The sequence below is a fragment of the Phodopus roborovskii genome, unplaced genomic scaffold (assembly GCF_943737965.1).
Source record: "Phodopus roborovskii unplaced genomic scaffold, PHOROB, whole genome shotgun sequence".
Taxonomy (NCBI): domain Eukaryota; kingdom Metazoa; phylum Chordata; class Mammalia; order Rodentia; family Cricetidae; genus Phodopus; species Phodopus roborovskii.
In genome coordinates this window covers 1,110,029-1,129,704 of record NW_026126548.1, presented here as the reverse complement: position 1 = coordinate 1,129,704, position 19,676 = coordinate 1,110,029, and the positions used below count along the sequence as shown (strand labels likewise).

At 35.1% G+C, this 19,676-nt stretch overlaps 1 protein-coding gene across 1 annotated transcript in view; it reads right to left on the bottom strand.

The window, feature by feature from the left end:
• The window catches only part of Ppp4r3b (protein phosphatase 4 regulatory subunit 3B), a 46,641-nt gene that overhangs the window by 5,854 nt on the left and 21,111 nt on the right, over positions 1 to 19,676 (bottom strand). The window contains exons 8-15 of the mRNA XM_051200707.1: positions 17,771 to 17,902; positions 16,272 to 16,374; positions 14,238 to 14,279; positions 11,788 to 11,946; positions 7,539 to 7,708; positions 5,586 to 5,725; positions 5,067 to 5,251; positions 2,982 to 3,184 (exon numbers count right to left, since the gene is read on the bottom strand). Coding sequence (XP_051056664.1) covers positions 2,982 to 3,184; positions 5,067 to 5,251; positions 5,586 to 5,725; positions 7,539 to 7,708; positions 11,788 to 11,946; positions 14,238 to 14,279; positions 16,272 to 16,374; positions 17,771 to 17,902 — 1,134 coding nt within the window. The remainder of the gene's footprint in view (positions 1 to 2,981; positions 3,185 to 5,066; positions 5,252 to 5,585; positions 5,726 to 7,538; positions 7,709 to 11,787; positions 11,947 to 14,237; positions 14,280 to 16,271; positions 16,375 to 17,770; positions 17,903 to 19,676) is intronic.

Below are 19,676 nucleotides of genomic sequence, written 5' to 3'. Positions count from 1 at the left end.
GAAAGGGGAAGTTTTCCAAGGAGGATATATGTGGATCTGAGAAGTCTTCAAAGAACTACCAACAGGCACGTAATCCACAGTAACAAATGGAAAGAAAGGGCAGCATTTAATCCAGGAAAAACAACAAAAGAAAAGCTGGACACTGGTGGTGCACACCTTTAATCCCAGCACTCGGGAGGCAGAGATAGGAGGATCTCTGAGTTTGAGGCCAGCCTGGTCCACAAAATGAATTCCAGGACAGAGAAAAGGAGTCCAGGAAAAGTAAAAATTAATTAGTAAACTCCATTTGTTGTGTTTATAGTCACAAAATTACCATTGTATGAACCACACCTACAGCATAAGGAACAAAGGGAAAGGAGTTGGTAAGGTATTCAATTTATGTGTAAACGTAACAAAGTTAAATTTCGTTAACCACAGGAAGGGTGAGTGAAACAACACAACAATATTAGCATATTATTTAGAAGTGAAAAATAGTCCAAAATTATCTATAGAAAAACAAACAGATGTCTGCTTGTTTATAAGTGCACCTTCAATAATACCTGACTTTTGAAAGTAGATAAAAGTGCTATGATGATTAATAGCTAATGCGTGAAACTAAGACCATATTTAAAAGCCAGAAACAAACCTGACATTACAAGGATGATGCCATAAAACCTCTGGGAGCTTATGAATGAATTCTCAGCAGCAAGGCTGATCTACATCCCTTATGACTGTGAGGTTCCTACCCCCAACCCCAAACCCAGGCATTTTCCATGCTATTGGGTGTCTACCCCATTAATCAAGACACCAAATACTTTGTAAGAGATCAAGCTGCAAAGCAAAATGGAAAGTGGTAAAAGTGCTGAGATTATGAGACTGTTAAATGCTGGGTTATTAGAGAGAAGAAAAGAAAATGTGGCTGAGTGGTGGGGCACATACCTTTAATCCTAGCACTCTGTCTTAAAAAACAAAAAGAAAGAAAAAAAAAAAAACACAAAATGTTCATGAATCTCACTGAAGAAATTATTTATGGGAGCTTTAACCAAGAGCTTACCTCACTACAGTGCTGAAGATAAAACCCTGAATGAAGAGGTTACATGTTTCTGTTAAAGAGTAAACTCAGACTTAAAAACAAGAAACAAAAACATTCATTTTAGTTGGGTCTTCTTTATGGCTTTTATTTTATCTTCCTTATTTTTAGATGGTCTTCCTATATTATCACTAGTTGGCTTGGAACTCACTAGACCAGGCTGGACTCAAAACATAGACATGCACCTGCTTATGCCTTCTTCTCTAGAGAGTTAGGATTAAAGGAATCTGCCACCATGCTGGCCAGTTTTTAATTTTTTATTTTACATTAGTATTATTATTATTATTTTAGAAAGGGTTTTAGACAGGGCTAGGCTGTCCTGGAACTCATTCTGAAGACCAGGCTGGCCTCAAACTCACAGAGATCCACCTGCCTCTGGGATGGGAGATGTCATTCTGTAAATATGTTTCTCATACTGGTTAATGAATAAAGCACTGTTGGCCAATAGGAAAGCAAGATAGGTGGGACTAGGAGACGAGGAGGAAAGAGGAAGTAATAAGGAGGAGCCAAGATGGAGAGATGGGGAGAACACAATGCCAGCCCATTCCCTGGTAAGATGAAACCACGTGGAAATACTTAGATTAACAGAAATGGGTTAATACTTAAGACAGAGATAGCCGATAAGAAACTAGTACCTGGCCAACAGCATTATATCAAATACAGAGTCTCTGTGTGTTATTTGGGGATGGCGGACAAAACCAGCGGCAGGCAGAAAAACCTACTCCTTCCTCCTGAGTGCTCATTTTTAATATGGTGGAGTTTTTCAATGTTTGTGGTAGTTTGAATGTAACTGGTCCCCATAACGTCATAGGGAGTGGCACTATAAAGAGGTGTGGCTTTGTTGGTGTGGGTATGGCCTTGTTGGAGGAAGTATGTTACTGTGAGGGCAAGCTTTTCCTATGCTGAGCATACTGCTCAGTGTCTCAGTCAACTTGCTCAGTCATCTTGCTGTTGTCTACAAGATACAGGATTCTTAGCTAACTTATTCCAGCCCCACATCTGCCTACATACCGCCATGCTCCCCATATTGACAATGGACTGAACCTCTGAAACCATAGGTGAGCCACCCCAACTAAATGTCTTTCTTTGTAAGAGTTGCTGTGGTCATTGTATCTCTTCACAGCAACAGAAACCCTAAGACAATGTTACTGCTCAGACTGAATCAAGTTAAGTTTTATACTATGTCAATATATCCTTGTATTTGTATATAGCAGCAGTTGTCCTGTATTTATACTTAAAGCTAGTCATACCTTTTCTGAAGGAAAATGTGGTCTAACATAATGAAAACTGTAAAAGATTTTTTAAAAAAGGTATACAAATGATGAAGTTCAAAATATAAACTTGTTTATAACATTAAACCAATGAGAAATACATTTGTCATGAAAATTACAAAAAGACTAATACCCTTAACTGAAAAAACAAATCATTCCAATTAAGAAAAATTTAAATCAATTTAAAATTTAAAATTTAAAAAAATTTAAATCAACGAAGAGACAAAACACAGAAGAGCAAATTCAACCTTACTACTGTTAGTAGCTACATAATGGGGAAAGAAATATTAAAGTATAGCACTAACAGATCAGTGAAGTAAGTGATAGAACCAACTTAGATGCCACAACACAGGGTGAGGAGGGGGATATGGTCACATATAACTTTTAGCTAAATAAAATGACCAACAGTGCTTTAATAAAACAAAAGTACTAACAACAGAAGAAAAGAAATGTTTATTGTAAACTTTCTATGATATGCAAGGTAAACTCAAGAGTTTGCAAATAATGTCGTGAGTCAGGTTCTGAGGACAACACAACTTTTTCATTGTTTGAAAATTTACCTAAATCATCTTCAGTAAACAGAATAGTTTTTGTTACAAATGGGAAAGGTAGAGATTGTGTGCAAGGCTTCTTTCACATACCTTAGTGGCTGTCACTGATGTAGCCAAGTTTGTAGTTTTAGAAGAGGACCCATTAGAACTTGCTGATGTTGTCTGAGCCACCACAGACTTACTGTTTGCACTGCTTGTTCCATTAGCAGCACTGGGGGAATGGGAGAAAGTAAATTTGAAGCCACCAGAAGATGTCCTTTTGGGAAGGTTTTCCTTGTCTTCACTTTCTTTTGCTAAAGCAAAAGTAAAATTGAGCCTGTATTAAATAGTGCTAAATCAAAGCATTTGTCAAAGTAACAACATACAACTTTGTGTTTGCCTTCTGAGAGTACAAGATATGTACATATTCTTGTTGGTCAGGATCTTAGGAACCTCAAAGAGCAGAACCAAGCTTAAGGTAGAAGGCCTACTGCTTAATCTCAGTGTTTACTTAGAAAGTTACTAGCAGTCTGCTTTCTGTTACTGTCTTCCCACCCTCTGATTCTGCAGTTCTTGACCCTTCACAAGTCACCACTTCAAATACTTCAAGACAACTATTAAGTATTAAGTCTCTTACTCCCTAAAAATTCCAAATTCCTTTACTTATTTCTCCTAGAGTATGTGTTCACTTTATTTCTTCAATAGTTTAAGTGTCCAAACCCCTTTCAAGTTTGGCTAATATTCTGTTAACACATTTTGTAACACCATGCACCCACCAATAGATGCAATACTTAGGTATGGCCTTCTTGCTCCTTTTAAATTGAGGGTAGTATCTACTGACTGAAGAAAAAAAAAAAAAGTTTGTTTTTTTTTTTTAAACAACGACAACAACAAAAATAACAAAACAAAAAAACAAAAAGCACCTATTTCAGGATGGGGATACATAGCTTAGTGGTAGAACATTAGCCAAGCACACACACAAAACCCTTCGTTCAAGCTTTAGCAATTACATAAATATAATGTTCTTTAGAACACCAATAAGCTCTTTGCCCCTCTTGGTGGAATTCATGGTACTCATGAATAGGAAATGAGATAGATTGGGGTATAGCTGGAAAAAAAAGGTATTAAGTCACCTGAATGAATTTTCTAAGAAATGCCACATTCAAAATACATCCAAGAAATAATGTTGCCTTTCAACATAGAAATTTCTATTATACAAAGAGTATTTGCAGGTCAGTGTTCTTTAGGACACTGCTTCTTTCTCTTGATACAAACAATATCTTAGTGCTATACAACAAGTAGAAAAACTTCCCTCTTCCCCCTTTGAGGTAGTGCCTAACATACGTCAGCTGAGTCTCAAACTTGCTTTGTAGCTGAGGAGCACCTTCAACTTCTAATCCTCCTGCTTCCACCTTGAGTGCTGCGGTTAGAACAGGGTGCCACCATACCTGGGTTTATTTTTTTGAGACAGGGTCTTCTTATGCCTGGCCGAGTACACAGAGCTTCTATGGCTTTAGTCCAAGAATGCTAGGACTACAGGAGTGTTCCACCATGCCCAGCTTCCCCCTATTATATCTTTCTTTAAGCTAACTTTAATGAAAGCTGAATTATCAAAGAGCAAAGTTACTTCTTTGAGTTCACTTACTCAGGCTGTAAACATCAGATGCAGACTGCTCTAAGCGTCTCTAGTTACAGTTTGTTACTTAATAACATAAACACTCAATTTAATCATAACAAAAATCCTCTATGAAATTTTCATGAAGAAATGAAGTCAAGACTAGTCTGCTCAGAGAAGTATAAATAGAAGACAAATCGCTAACAGAGGACAGTTGTGGTGGCACACACAGTGATTATAGCATTTGCAAAGCTGAGACTGGAAAACTATAAACTCAAGGCTAGAACAAGTATAAACTGAAAAAACTTAAATCCAAAATAAATAGCACCCAAGACATCATCTTGAAAAACCTAAAATCATCTTGAACACCTAAAATAATTGGAAAGTGTGGACAACTCAGCTTAAAAGTCTTGTGTTTGTTTTACAAACCTTGGCCAGAATTCCCCAAACAAGTAAAAGTTAATTGTTATTACTATTTTATGGTTTTGTGTGTGTGTGTGCATGGTGCTAAGGAACAAACTCAGGCTGTCTGTTTTACTAAGAAGAGTAAGTACTATTAAGAAAATTCAGGATCTTAGCACCTTTTTTCGTCTCCATAAATTTTTCATAACTATCAGGAAAATCATCTTCGGTCTTAGATTTTTCCATTGGTATCACAACTGCCTTTCCTTCATCATCATCATCTTCATTAAACCACATTTCTTCATCATCTTCCAAGGCTTTTGCATCTCTGCGAAATCGGTTACTACGCAATATAGACGGTACACTGTAACAAATATATTACAGATATTGAGTAATGTCTACAAGGTCATGACCAGATAAGTTTGAGAAGAATAAACCAAGATGCACTAAAACACTTTTAAGTTATGATGTACATACATCACAATAATCTAGATCACCATGTACAATGTAGTCAGAGTCCATCTTGAGTTACTATATGCACTATCAAGTTATGTGTAATGGATGGGGCAGAAAGGACAGCTGACCCTCTTATAAAGGCTATGTGTGCTAATATAGAAAATGTCATACACTAACATCTCAACTGGACAATTTCATACTTAACTTTGCTTTCTACAAATGTTAATACACTTAAACAATACCTGTTCAGTTTCTGATTTTGTCTGTCTTTTTCTTGTTCATATTTAGTCTTCAATCCTTTGAATGTCTGAACATATTCAATCGACTCAAGTGCTTTATAAAAGTTTTCAACTATATGTGCAGTAAGAGACTTGATATCTTCCTGTATAGGCACAAAATGCGTATTTACAAAACAATATAATACTTGTTGAGAGAAAAAATTAAAAAAAAAAAAAAAAAAAAAAAAAAAAAACTTGAATAGTTCCAAAGTTGATCAAAAAAGGGTTTTTCAAAATCACCTTCTAAAAATAAATGTCCTAGATTCCTTATACATGAGCCAGGACAGGACTCCACAGAAAACTTGGAACAAGGAGAGGCAATTCACTGGAGCCCTTTAGGGGGCTATAAGGAACATTTGAAAAGCAATGGATTTAGTTTATTTAATGCTTTATACAGTACTTCATAATTAATACTTCCACAATTTTATACATAATCCTCACAATCCTATGAAATAAGTTACATCCATTTTACAAAAAGACAAAATTTAAAATTTAGGCCTTCAGAGTTTATTAAGAAACAAATGTTAAGCCCATAATGTTCAGTAAATGTTAATGATTTCTTATTTAACTGCTGTCAAAATAGTGTCTTATCTAAACAGATAATAAGCACAGACTCCTTTGATTATATTGTATATACAAATTGGATAAACTACTTAACTGGAACTCTACATTTTATATTTGGCAGTTAACTGTTGTAAATAGAACAAACACATGTTAAGGTTGAAGATTCAGTATATTAAGCTTATCAATTTTCAGACAAAAAATGAGGTGTGAACCCAACTCATTTTATCAGTATCTCACCAAAATGCTATAGGAAAAATGATCTAAATCCATAGAAAGCTCATGAGAGGCAGCAGAACAGACAGCGGCTAAGGTAACTGATTATGCTGCTCGTCTTCCAAGGCTAAACTACACTTCACCTATTTAAAATCATAATCCTGGCAAGTGACCACTCTTAGAAAAATAATTTAGTTAGCTAAAAAATCTTCATATGGGAACAGCAAATGATTAGAAATCTAACTAGTAAGAAACAAAAGGAGAGAGTGAGTTTTTAGTTTTCCCGTTCATATTCTTTTCACATAGCCAGTTCCATGATGCGAATGACTCAATTATGTCTAGATGCACAAGAGGTGAATTTGTTATGTTGACTACAGTAATCAGTTCATCTATGATCTGTGCACTGCTCTCTCCAGATCTCCTTATGAGAAAAATCCCCATGAAAGTACTGGAACACAGCGGTGAGGATGTTTCATTCAACAAGCTGACAGTCATTTCTGCTGCCTCAGTTCCCTCAACTATAACAAAAGTAGTTTTAACTTTTAATTTTCCAATTCCCTCAACCTCAAATTTTTTGAAATTCCACCCGACTATTTAGGCATGTTATATAAAATAATGCTAAAGAACAAAATTAAATTTTTGTATTCATTTTTTATTATTACTCCTATGATAGAAAACTGCTGTTTCATAATAGATCACAAGAATATCTTGCTTGACTAAAATGTTCAACATGCCACACATGATCCTAAAACATTTCTCCAAGTAAAATGGACCTGAGAAAAAATGAGCAAATATGAATTACAAGACTTGAATTTCACGTTTAAATGTCCTAATTTTCATTAGTGGTTTGGGGAGTGACTTGGTGGTTACATAGAAGAACCTATAAGATCACCAACCGTGACCCATCCCAAAAATCCACATAATACTGTAATTCAACTCTTAGCCATTTACAAGTAAGAACAAGAAAGTATGTGAACTTTATATTTTCATTTTATTAGAAATAGATTCTAAGACAAATGGAAGAAACAATTTCATGAAAATAGGAATGAAAACTCAATTTGAGTATATAAAATTTTACTTTTATATAAAATAATTACATGTTTACATAAGATTATTAAGAGATTGTTAATATAAACTTACCACTCTTATAAATTCAAACAATTCAATAACAGCTGAATTTAATAGATTGTACCGAGTTCCATTATCCAAAAGGGCATTTATAACCGGTTCAAAAAGATTTCCTTTGGTGATGTAACGATTATAAAATTCATCCTTAAGGCCAATTATCCGCCTCATAAAGCGAAGAGCACCTAATTTAGAAAAAAAAAAAAAGTAAAAAGGGGTTAATGAATTTAACCAAAATTATTTTGCACACATTTTAACATAAAGCAATGTATAAAAATTTCCAAAATAAAAAGTAAAATAGTACATGAAAAAAAACTGAATTTTGACAAACAACAAAAAGTTTAGGAATAGTAACTGGACTGGCTTAATGCAGGAGGCCTTGGTGACCAGATTTCAATACCCAAGTGGAAGAACAGACTTGACAAATTTACTCTCTAACACCATGTACACACACAATAGTAATAACTAAAAAACAAAAACAACAACAACAAACCCAGCATCTATAGAATGCCAAATGCTAGTAACACAGAAAGCAAAGATAGTGGGTGCAGTACAGAAGGCACTGAATTAGGAGGCCAAGTGGGTATAGGTGTGGTACAGCCTATCACATTTCCAGAGAAGAAATGTATGGAGACAGGTGTTTGCTTTTAATTTTGACTGAAATTAATCAAAGAAAGTATCATAACACAACAGATCTAAACTTTTTCAATGAAGTACATAGATTTCCAACTACTCTTGTTTCTTTTGTCTCAAAACACTCACTTGTGAATCAATATACTTCCATATTATGAAATTATTTCCTTGTTTGCCAATTATGTATGAGCTATGGTAGATCAGATTGCATTTGCTAACAAAAACCAAGAGTAGTAACTAAAGAGTATAACTTGGCATTTCATTGTTTATTAAAAACAGCATTCCCTTCTTCAATTAGCTTTTACTACTTAAATAAAATTAGCAATATTATTGCTAAAATGGTTACAGAACACTGCAACTTTTATCCTTTATTTTTATGTGTTGGTACTTTAACTTACAAATATTCCCTTACTTAGGCACACACTGGAAAAGGTCTGAGTACACAGACCCATATGCTGCTGCTGAATGAAACAAAAGACTTGCAAACTACAGCTTTGTATCATTACAATGATGGAGATACTGAAATAATACAAAGACTTATATACTGGAATTTCATCCAATCAGGATATATTGACATTAATGGACATAATATGCAATCTCTAAGGGATTATTTATGGAAAACCTAACATGAGAACATAAATCCTTCCAAAATTAGTATACAATAAATGTAACTCCAAATGAGATGAACTGAATACAATTTTCATGTTATCATTAAAGAATAAATATCTATAGCTAACTAGGAAAAATAAGAAAATTAATGAGGCAAACTCAGAAGGCAGGCATTAACCTTCCACAGAAATATAATGACAACACTGTTATTATATCTGATGAGATTAAGTAATGGAAATTACAGAAATAAGGTACATGTGTTTTGTTAGTTTACTGCACAGAAGTAGCATTTACATTTCAGAGAAAAATATAGTTTATTTAATGAAGTTGTTGGTATAGATGACTAGCTACCTAGACTATCACCTCATACCATATTCTACAATATACTTCAGCTATATTAAATGAGCAAACATAAAAAGCAAATAACAAAGTAATGAAGAGAATATTTATAAAAATCTTAGAGCATAGAAAAGTTCCTAAGCATTACAACTCCAAACATAAATGAAAGGAAGGTAAATTGAATTTATAATAATTCATGAATCATTTCTAAAATGTGTATGTCTGTGTGTGTTAGGTGTGCATGGGGAATCTGGAGGACATCCTCAGGTGTTCTCCACCTTCTTTGAGATGTGATTTCCCATTGGTCAGACAGGCCAGCCAACAAGTCTCAAGAGATCCTCCTGCACACCACTAGCCATGCACATGCACTCTAGGAATCAAAATTCAAGTCCTTGAGCTTACTCGCAAGTCTCAATTGAGCCATTTCCAGCCCCAGTAAAGTTTTTAATTTTTTTTTTAAAAGTTACATGGAAAACATCAACAAAAGGCAACAAAAGACTGGAACATAAACTAAAACATAAAGTATAATACATAAAAGGTTCTATAAAAAAAAAAGATAACTTTCAGTCACAATAGATGAAAATGCAAATTAGGGTTCAGACCTATATCCCACCATGTTGGGAGTAGAAACCCCATCTAGAAAGCACTCTTCTTCAAAAAATAAATTAGCAATTTTGTTTTAAACTTTTAAAAATTATTTATTTTTTACATTCCAACCCCCCCCTCCTCTGGCTCTTACCACTTCCTCCCTTCTTCCATCTGTTCTACAGAGAGGGACTAGGAAGTCTACTAAGTCTGTCTGTCCCATAATCTCACTGAGGCAGGACCAAGGCACCTCTCCACCATCCACACCTGTGTCTAGGCTGAGCAAGGTATCTCTCCATATAGAACGGGCTCCACTAAGTTAGTTTGTGCATTAGTGTTAGATCTTGGACTCACTGCCAGTGGCCTTGTATGCTGTCCCAGTCACAGCATTGTTACTGCAGTCTAGTTCGGTCTTATGCAGGTTGCCTATTTGTCAGACCAGAGTCAATGATCTCTCACTAGCTCAGGTCACCTGATTCTTTGGGTTTCCCTTTCATGGTCTTGACTCCTTTGTTCATATTATTGTTCCTTCCTCACTTTGTACTCAAGAAGCTTGGCTCACTGGTTAGTTGTGGATTTCTGTATCTGCTTTCATCTCTTTCTGGAAGAGGGGTCAAGCTTCTCTGGAGTTATGAATTATTGGCTGGGATATTTTGTTTTTGAGTAGTGGCTTGACTATGTATAATTTCAGTACCAGGCAGGAGGACTGTCATGAATTCAATATAAGTCAGAGCTATGTAATGTATTCCAAGCTAGCTTGGGACTTCAAAGTGAGGCTCTGTTCTCCTCTACCCCAACTTTCCTATCATCTACCCACCCACCCACTCACCCATCCATCCACCCATCTGTGTGGCATTCATTACAGAATGCTGGGAAAATTCTAAGTGCTTTAGCTTTTGGGAAATCATTCATTCATTCACCCATCTATCTACCTATTTATTAGAGTGGCACAATAGGGTGCTGGGAACCTGCCAAGGGCCTCAGTTTTTGGGAAAGTAATCCAGTCAGTAGGTAGATGGTAAAATTTAAGAAGAATATATGAAAATGTATACAAACATTTTGCCTGGCCATCCTATTATTATGAATCTTACAGAAATATATTATTGTACTAGACACAGTGTAGTTGGGAATGGGTACAGAAGCAAAAGTAATTCTGTAATCTATGTTTTAGGTGGTAAAACAGTAGAAATCACACTAATGATATTTAGCTATCATTAGAAAGAAAAAAAATTAAGACTAAATAATTTGTAGTACTGAAGGACAGAGAAATATACTAGCACAATCTAATTTTCATAATGGTAAAACCCCTGTATATGTGTATGAATACATTTATGCACATAAGTACAGGGATTAAAAAAAAAAAAACACCCCCCATAGGCTGTTAACGTTAAGTTTTTGTTTTGTTCCTTTGAGTCAAGGTCTCATGTCCCAGACCAACTTCTGAATTGCTATGTAGTGAAAAATGATCCTGAATTCCTGATCCTCCTGCCTCCACCTTCCAAGTGCTACTTTTACAGGTCAGAGCCACCAACCCTACCAACACTGCCTATTTTAAGGACCTAAAAATAAAGGAGGATGGGGGATTAAGAGTAACTCAAGGGAGGCATAGTCGCTCAGCTGATAAGAGTTGCTTGGCATGCACAATGGCCTCAGTTCAATACCCAGAGCTGCATAAACTGGATATGGTAACACTTGTCTGTAATCCCAGTACTCAGGGCTGAAGAAAGCATTACTAGAAAAATCAAGGCCGTCCTTGGCTATATGAGTCTGAAGTACAAGTGTTTATCCACCAACATGTAAAACATGATACAACAGTTCTATCAAGCAATGCTATTTCTGCATATGTTATTGTAGTCTAACAAAAGGTAGGACAATTCAATGCAATTTAATGCAAACAATATGCATGTGGGAAAGCACTATTTCCCACTCCTCTTGCCCTCAGATAAGAGAATACAAAACAGAAGTAGTAGGTTCTCTCAACCATCTCATTAACACACACAATAAGCAGATGACTTTATATGGGAAACTGGCACATACCTCTCCTAAAATGTATTTCTTAAACCATTTTTACAAAAACAATCATTAAATTGTTACTTACACAAGGCCAAGAAAGTGTGCTTTGAATTCATCAATACCAAAACTCTTCTTAGCAAGTCCTTGTTCATGATGTAGTTTTTTATGTGGTATGTGTGATGTTCCACACAAAATGTGAGTAATTCTAAAATTAAGGCAAGTAGCTGTGCTGTTTGATAATTATCTACAAAACAAAGATATCTAGTGAGAATTCAATACACCTAAAGAGAATAAATACATCCTATATCTTAGAGCAAAAGTACATTTTATGTAATTTAAAAAGGGCACATAAATACATATTGCTTTTATATATGTAGACTGTAGTAACAGAAAGAAAGGCTCAGCAGGGCAGTGGTGGTATAAGGCTTTAATCCCAGCACTCGGGAGGCAGAGGCAGGAGGATCTCTGTGAGTCCAAGGCCAACCAACTTCATAAGTTCCAGGACAGACAGGGCTATACAGAGAAACCCTGTCTCGAAAAACCAGCAAATAAATACTTAAATAAATGAATAGATGAATACATAAAAGATATAAATACACATATGTGATAATAAAGCTTGTCACACTGACATTTTCCTAGCAATGTATTCTTAATTAGTGCTACCATTGCAAATACGAACAAATACATACATGACACAACAGAGGAAAGGCCTCTGAAACTGTTGTCTGAAGTGGCTGAATGCAAATTTCTTTTAAATTTGTTTATATGCATGGGAGTGCTAATGTGGTTGCAGAGGACAGTTCTTAGGAGTGGGGTCTAGGGACCAGAAGAGAGGCCTACATGCAAGCTCCTCTACCAATTGTGCTACCTGGCAGTCCCAATGCAATTTAACAATATACAAAATCCATCTTTAAGAAATTTTTTTTGCTATTTAAGCATTAAACAAAAACTATTGTGCTGGGATTTTATACGTAACCATCTTAAATACACCAGCTCTCACCATTCAGATCACTGAAGCTACCTTTTTGGTGAATCTTCTAGATGTTCTGCTTCACGAAATGACTGTACATCAAACTTTAACATCTACCAAAGACTTAATATAAATAATATTATATAATGTTTTAGAAAAGAAACACTACCCTGAAAGGAAATTACAGAATCACAGCCAAATAACACAATCAACGTCACCTAGTACAACTATTTGATCTAAAAAGGCACATTACGCATTTGAGCCTTCCTAACCCCATGTGTGTGTTGTATTCATGCCAGATGAATATGTGGGTCCCTGAAGCAGGTGTTCCAGGTAGCTGTGAACTGTGCAATGTGTGTGCTAGGAACTGAACTGTTTTTCTGGAAGAAAAAGCCTCTGTAGTCTACACAAGCACTTGTTTGGATCTTGACTTTTTCTGGAATTAATGCAGCATTCTTTAATTAATGGAATGGCCTTCAAAGACACAATATAAAACTCTGGTACTTCACTGTTTATGTCAAGTACAAGAAGAGTTTTACTTGTTCCAAACTAAGGCCTGTAATAGCCAGTATACCTGAGGCAAAATTATAACTAGTTTTTAATCATAAAAGTTTCCCATTTCTTTATTTTTCATTATTTAAGTAGTCTTTTTGAATACATACACACATACATACATAAGTATTTGTATGTTTGTGTGTGTTTGTGCATATAAGTGTAGGTGCCTCTGAAAGACACGAGAGCCTCATACTTTGCAGATTACGTTACTGGAATTTTGAGATATAAAACCAAAGTGAAATCAAGTCTTCTGCACAAGAACAGAATGTGCTCTTAATTGCTGAGCCATTTCTCCAGTTTTACAGAAATGTTTTAAAAGGTATTATTGCATGTGAGTGTGATGTATGTGTGGGATAATATCTCCTTTTCATCTTTATGTGGGTTCTGGGGATAACACAGGGCTCCAGGCTCACGTGCTAAGCCATCTTCCCAACTCCACACACAAGATATTTTAAAACAGTGATCTGTACTGTTAATTATATTGTTTTCCCTTTTCTATCTTAAGTCAAGAAATCACTTTAATTCAATCGCTGAACATTCTCCTGTGGAAGCTCTCCTAGAGGTTTCTGTTGTTTCTCCCAGGGCCTTGATGAGCAATGTTCAATGCACATAAATTCAATGCACATTCTAAAGACAAGCAAATGATAAAAGAGGAAGGCTCTTATACAAGTATAGCACTGTGTTAGAGGTGAATCCTAAGGGATTCTAATCAATTACATCTAAAATATAAGAACTTAATCATCAACTTAGAGAAAATGATTACTCAAAACAATGTCAAAACAACAAATATATAGAGGAAACAATCTGTTTCTCATCTTTTATAGTTGGAAAGTAGACTTTCTTCCCTATAACAAAAGTGCTAGTCTATGCTTGGATTTTATTTTGTTTTTCTTTTGGATTTTATTTTTATGTTAAAAAAAAAAAGCTTTTCTTATCTATTAATATATACAATATACCGATTAAGAAAAACCTCATAATCTGTACTCATAAAAATATGTATTTATACTTACCAGGGCAAATTGTATTGGTTTTGTTAGATCCAAGCATATTATCTTTAAAAGAAAAATTAAAGTCAACTACAGTTAACAATATCTCACATTTTCCTGATATTTTATAATATATAAACATCATCAATCATAATTTCTTAACAACCACTGAGTTGCTTGCTTTGGTTGAATATTACAAATCTTTTACAGAATTAGGTAGGTGCAGAGGTAGATTATTAAAATAAAATAGTAGTGAACTAGGTATAGTGGTGCACATCTTTAATCTCAGCACTCTAGAGGAAGAGGAAGGCTCATTACTGTGAGTTAGAGGCCGGCCTGGTCTACAGAGTGAATTCCAGAACAGCCAGGGCTGTTAACACAGCGAAACCCTGTCTCACAATTTCAGAGACAAAGAAAATAGTAATAGTGAAAGCACTGTGTAAAAAAGTGAGATTTAAAAAACAGGTGAGACAGGTACATAAGTTTCTTTCTTTTATTCAACATTTAACAATTAGGATATGTTTCTGCATTGAATATTATAAAACACAAAATACTGGATGTTTAGAACTTCAAGGTAACATACATTAACAATGTGTTTATACTTAAAAATATGAACCTGGCCAAAGGATACTTTCTAGAGCACATATAGGCTCATTTCCATGGGGAAATGCAAGAATGCACACAGGAGCATTATTTACAACTGGGAAAAGCTTGAAACAAATGTACACAGGAAGAATGGTTAAACTGCTAATACTCAGAATACTATCTAAATACCTAAGAAACTTAAATATCGCTATGAATAGATCTCAAAAGAAGTGAACTTAAATCAAATATGAAATAGAAAAATAATACATTACAGACCACAAGAAGTCAGTACAGATGACAAAACTCTCAGGCATATCCTTAAGAACTCAGACTGTGGTACAGTAGGACTGAGAAGATGAAGTGGCACACAAAAATTCGAACATGGATTTTTTTTTTTAATCAGAAAAACATGTTAAGTTAGTTTTGATAAAACCAACAGGCAATGCATAAATATCTATTAACAGAATTAGCCATATATTTGCACATTGCAGAATATTGAAATGAACATGAAAATGCATTATTTTAACTTGCATACTGCAACATAAAACTTCTGGAACATGTTTTTATATTTTTTTTAAAATTTTTCCTTTAAACTTACCTAACTCTGCTCCCCACCACCCATTACAGTTTCTGGCCTTCAACTCAGAGATCTACCTACCTGCCTCTGACTCCTGAGTGATGGAATTAAAGGTGTGTGCCACCACCACCCAACAACTTTGCATTTTTGATAGTTACATTGATAAATCAAAATTCATTTCAATTATTTTAATAGCAATCTACAATTTGTTCAATTTTCTATCGTATGTAATGTAGTGATAGCATTAAACCTAACATGTAAATGTAAAAATATTCTTTAGGGCATATAATCAGAAAGAAATTAAGAGTTATTAAATGGGGTATGCTTACATTGTAACTTTAATAAACATTGTCTGACCGATGGCCCTGTCTCCTTTAAGATAGGCACTGATAGTCCAGGCTATCCTTGAATTTACTAGGTAGTTAAAAATGGCTTTGAATTCATGACCCTCCTGCCTCCACCTCTTAGTACTGAAATTGAAGGCCTGTTGCCACCACATCTGGCCATGGCCATCCTCTTAGTTGGTTCGTCCAATAAAACAAAAACTGCTGCTAAATTGGATCTACACATCCACAAATGCCTAAACAGGTCTTTACTCACATTACTTCAAAACTATCTTTGTCTCCATCCCACTTTAATTTATAATTAGAACTTGTCATAAGTTATGAGCATAACTTATGCAACAAATACAGAAAAACAACAAAAACTACATACAAGGAAGAAAACCCTTGTCCCACAAATTCTATAGATAGTTCTTACCAAAGACACCCACAAATAGGAACAATTATGAGTTCACATTGCACTTTAAATCTTTCAATAATAACTTTCCCGTCATATAAAGCACCACATAATACTTTATTTATTGCCACCATAAGCAAATAAATAAGAGAACTTACCCTTCTCACATTTGTCTTCTGACGTATTGGTCAAAAGTGGAGCCGTGAGGACATGCATGCAATGGTTGTAGAAGAAATTTAAAAACTCACTCTTTTCAGTTTTCTGAAATAAAATGTGTTAAGAGAACATTTTATTACCTTTGCATTTAAGAAACAGCTTCAAGAATTAGCAGTGACGATCATACTCTATCAACAGTACTTTAAGATAATGTGAAAGAATCCCAAACTACCTAGAATCAAAGAAGCAAACTTAGATACATATACTTCGATCTGAATTCTGCAGGTATGAAGCTCTATAATTCATATTAGACACAAAAAACTAAAATGAAAAAAAGTAGAAACAGTGTGTGTGTGTGTGTTGGGGGGGTGGAGAGGCACCAATGCCTTACATTTCACTGCCTGTCTAAATCTGAAAATCTACTAAAGCAATTTATCAGGTTACTGAATGAAAAGATGCAACTCAAGTCTGTTCCTTAAAGACTTAAACATTATAATTTAGAAGACAATCCTTAATTTCTACCAGTTTATTAAAAATTGGGTCAACTAGCTTACAACAGGTTAAAAATAACTTACATATTCTCTAATTATTAGGGAATTTTACTGAGGGAAAAAAGGTCTTTCATATTGAAATAACTATTATTAATATTCTTGAATACATGATTTATATATTTAAGAATCTTGGGCCTTGTGTTTAGTGGCGGCATACACCTTTAATCCCAGCACTCGGGAGGCAGATTTCTGTGAATTCAAGGCCAGCCTGATCTACAGAGAAAATTCTAGAATAGCCAGAGATATACAGAGAAACACTATCTCTAAAAACAAACAAACAAAAACAAAAATCAAAACAAAAAACAGCCCCCAAACCCTTTGGTTTACAACAATTTTCTTGCTTTTTATTGTTATTAGACCATGTAAAATAAAATTTGCAACCCTGTTTACTTAAAATACAGCCCAGTATTATTTAAAGACTATTAATAAAAATTATTATTAAAGGCTGGGTGTGGTGGCATATACCAGCACTCAGGAGGCAGAGGTAGGAGGATCTCTGTAAGTTCAGCCTGGTTTACAGAGCAAGTTCCAGACAGTCATGGATACATAAATTAAAAATTATGCTATACATCTTTTTAAGAAAACAAGTTAAGATATAGAAGGCAAGGAACTAAATTCCTAATCTAGTTAATATTTCTGGTCAAGTGAGGGTTCAGCTAAGAAAAGTACTTCGGCCAATCATGGCCAAGCCTGAGTTTGATGCCTGGGTCCTATGTGGTAGCAGCACAGAGCTATGACTACAAGTTATCCTTGGACCTCCATGCAGACCCCATGGTGTACCCTCTACCCACAACAACAACAAAAAAGAAGCTGAACAAATAACAAGGTTGTATATATTGAAAATTAATTTTAAGAATACCACTGGTCTTTAAATAGAAATACTTACTAAAATATTTGTTGTTTCTAAAAATTATATTAAAATAATTTAAGACCAATGTATGAGTTCTTACATTAGCTGTAGCCAACATGTTCTCTGGATCAATTAGAGTACGAAGAAGTCCCATTAACTGAACTGCACCTCCTAGCTCAGGGTCAGTATCACAGATCATTTGTTCAATCACCACATTAATAAGAAGTATATCCTGAAAGAAAATATGCTTCAGTAAGACCTTGGTATAAGACAAACACACCAACTGAAGGAACAAAATCAGAGCACAAGAAAAAAAAAAATCTTAAAGATTTTTTTTGTTTTGTTTTCCTAAGTTCGGAAAATATTTAGAGTGAACACACATGAATACACACACATACACGGCTGGGGAGGAACACACTCTGTTTACTATTACCATTCCAGGTTTTAAATCTGGGTATAAGTCAACAGTTTGATAAACACATATGACAACAGAACATGTCACCCTAAAACTCATTTTCAATCTTTAAACAGAAAACTCTTCTTACAAAAAGTACAAGCAGTAAGTAATTTAGCACACAACTTTTCACAAGACCCAAGAACAATGTCATAAAGTGACTTAGTATTAGGTTTACTGCTACACAAATTTGTCTTTTTTGTATATGTGTTTGTGTGTGCTCTTTTGTGTATACAGGAGCCTAATGTTAATGCTCCACATCTTCCTCTATTCCCTTTATTTCTATTTTTGGTTATTTTTCTGAGATGGGTTCTCTCTATGGAGCGCTGTCCTGGAACTCAAAAGGGGAGGGTGGGATGAGCAAGCTATCCAGGAATAGGATAAGTTTTTGAAGCCACCTAGCAAATCCTCAAAATAAATAATGCCAATGATTACAGAAAATAATAAAAGCATCTTCAAGTAACAGGGTTTCTAAACCTGCAGACACTCCAATTTTATATACTCACAACTATATAAAATGGTGTACTATCTGTTTATCATGCTCAGTAAGTAACATTATATAGTTCAGTAAGAAGCTGAGGACATACTTAGCACATAGAGCACTTGCCTAGGCATGCATAAAGCCCGAGTCTGACCTTCAGCACTGCATAAACTAGGCATGGTGGCATTTGACAGCACTTGGGAAGTAGAGCCAGGAGAAGCTTGAGGTCACCCTCAGCTACATAATGGGAACGAGGCCAAACTGGAATATTTCTCTCTTGGGGCGGGGGGGGGGGGGAGAAAATGAATGTTCTTTTCAAGACAGTTTAAGAAAAAGAGAAAGTAGGCAATACTACACTCTATGCTTAAGTGCAAAGATTGCTTGAACACATGAACTGAAGGCCAGCATAAGCAACATAAGAGAGGGGCCAAGGACAGAAACTTAGTTTTCCTACTGAAAAATTAACTACTTCCCTATTATCAATTAAATATACACAAGAAAATATGGCTAATGAAAACAAATCAAATTTTTAAAAGTTAAGAATTTTAAAAGTTAACTGTTCATGATTATCATGGTATGAGTTGAGATTCATGGCTATTTAAGATGAATACCTTTGAATCATAAGCATCCAGGATAGAATGCTAATTTCAACATTAATCTCACAATTATTTTCTGTAAAGGCTGAGATTAAGAATATCACAGTGAAATAATAATAACTATGTTTTAGCATCATTTGTGTTCATGAGTCTATAGAGACAGCTCAGCAGATAAAAAGCAAGTCCTGCTCTTCCAAAGGATAAAAGTTCAATTCCCAGCACTCAAGTTAGGCAGCTCAAAATTACCCAGAACTCCAGCTCCAGGGTAATGGACACCCTCTTCTGCCTCTCCAATTACTAGCATGCACACACCACTTCCCTACACACAAGTGAAGATTAATCTAAACAAAACCTGCAACCAACTTCCTTCCAATAAACAGCTTGAAATAACCTAACAAAAACAACCACCACAGTAACATTAATATAAAATGTACTTGGGGGGGGGGTTCAGACAGGGTCTTGTTAAGCAGAGTAT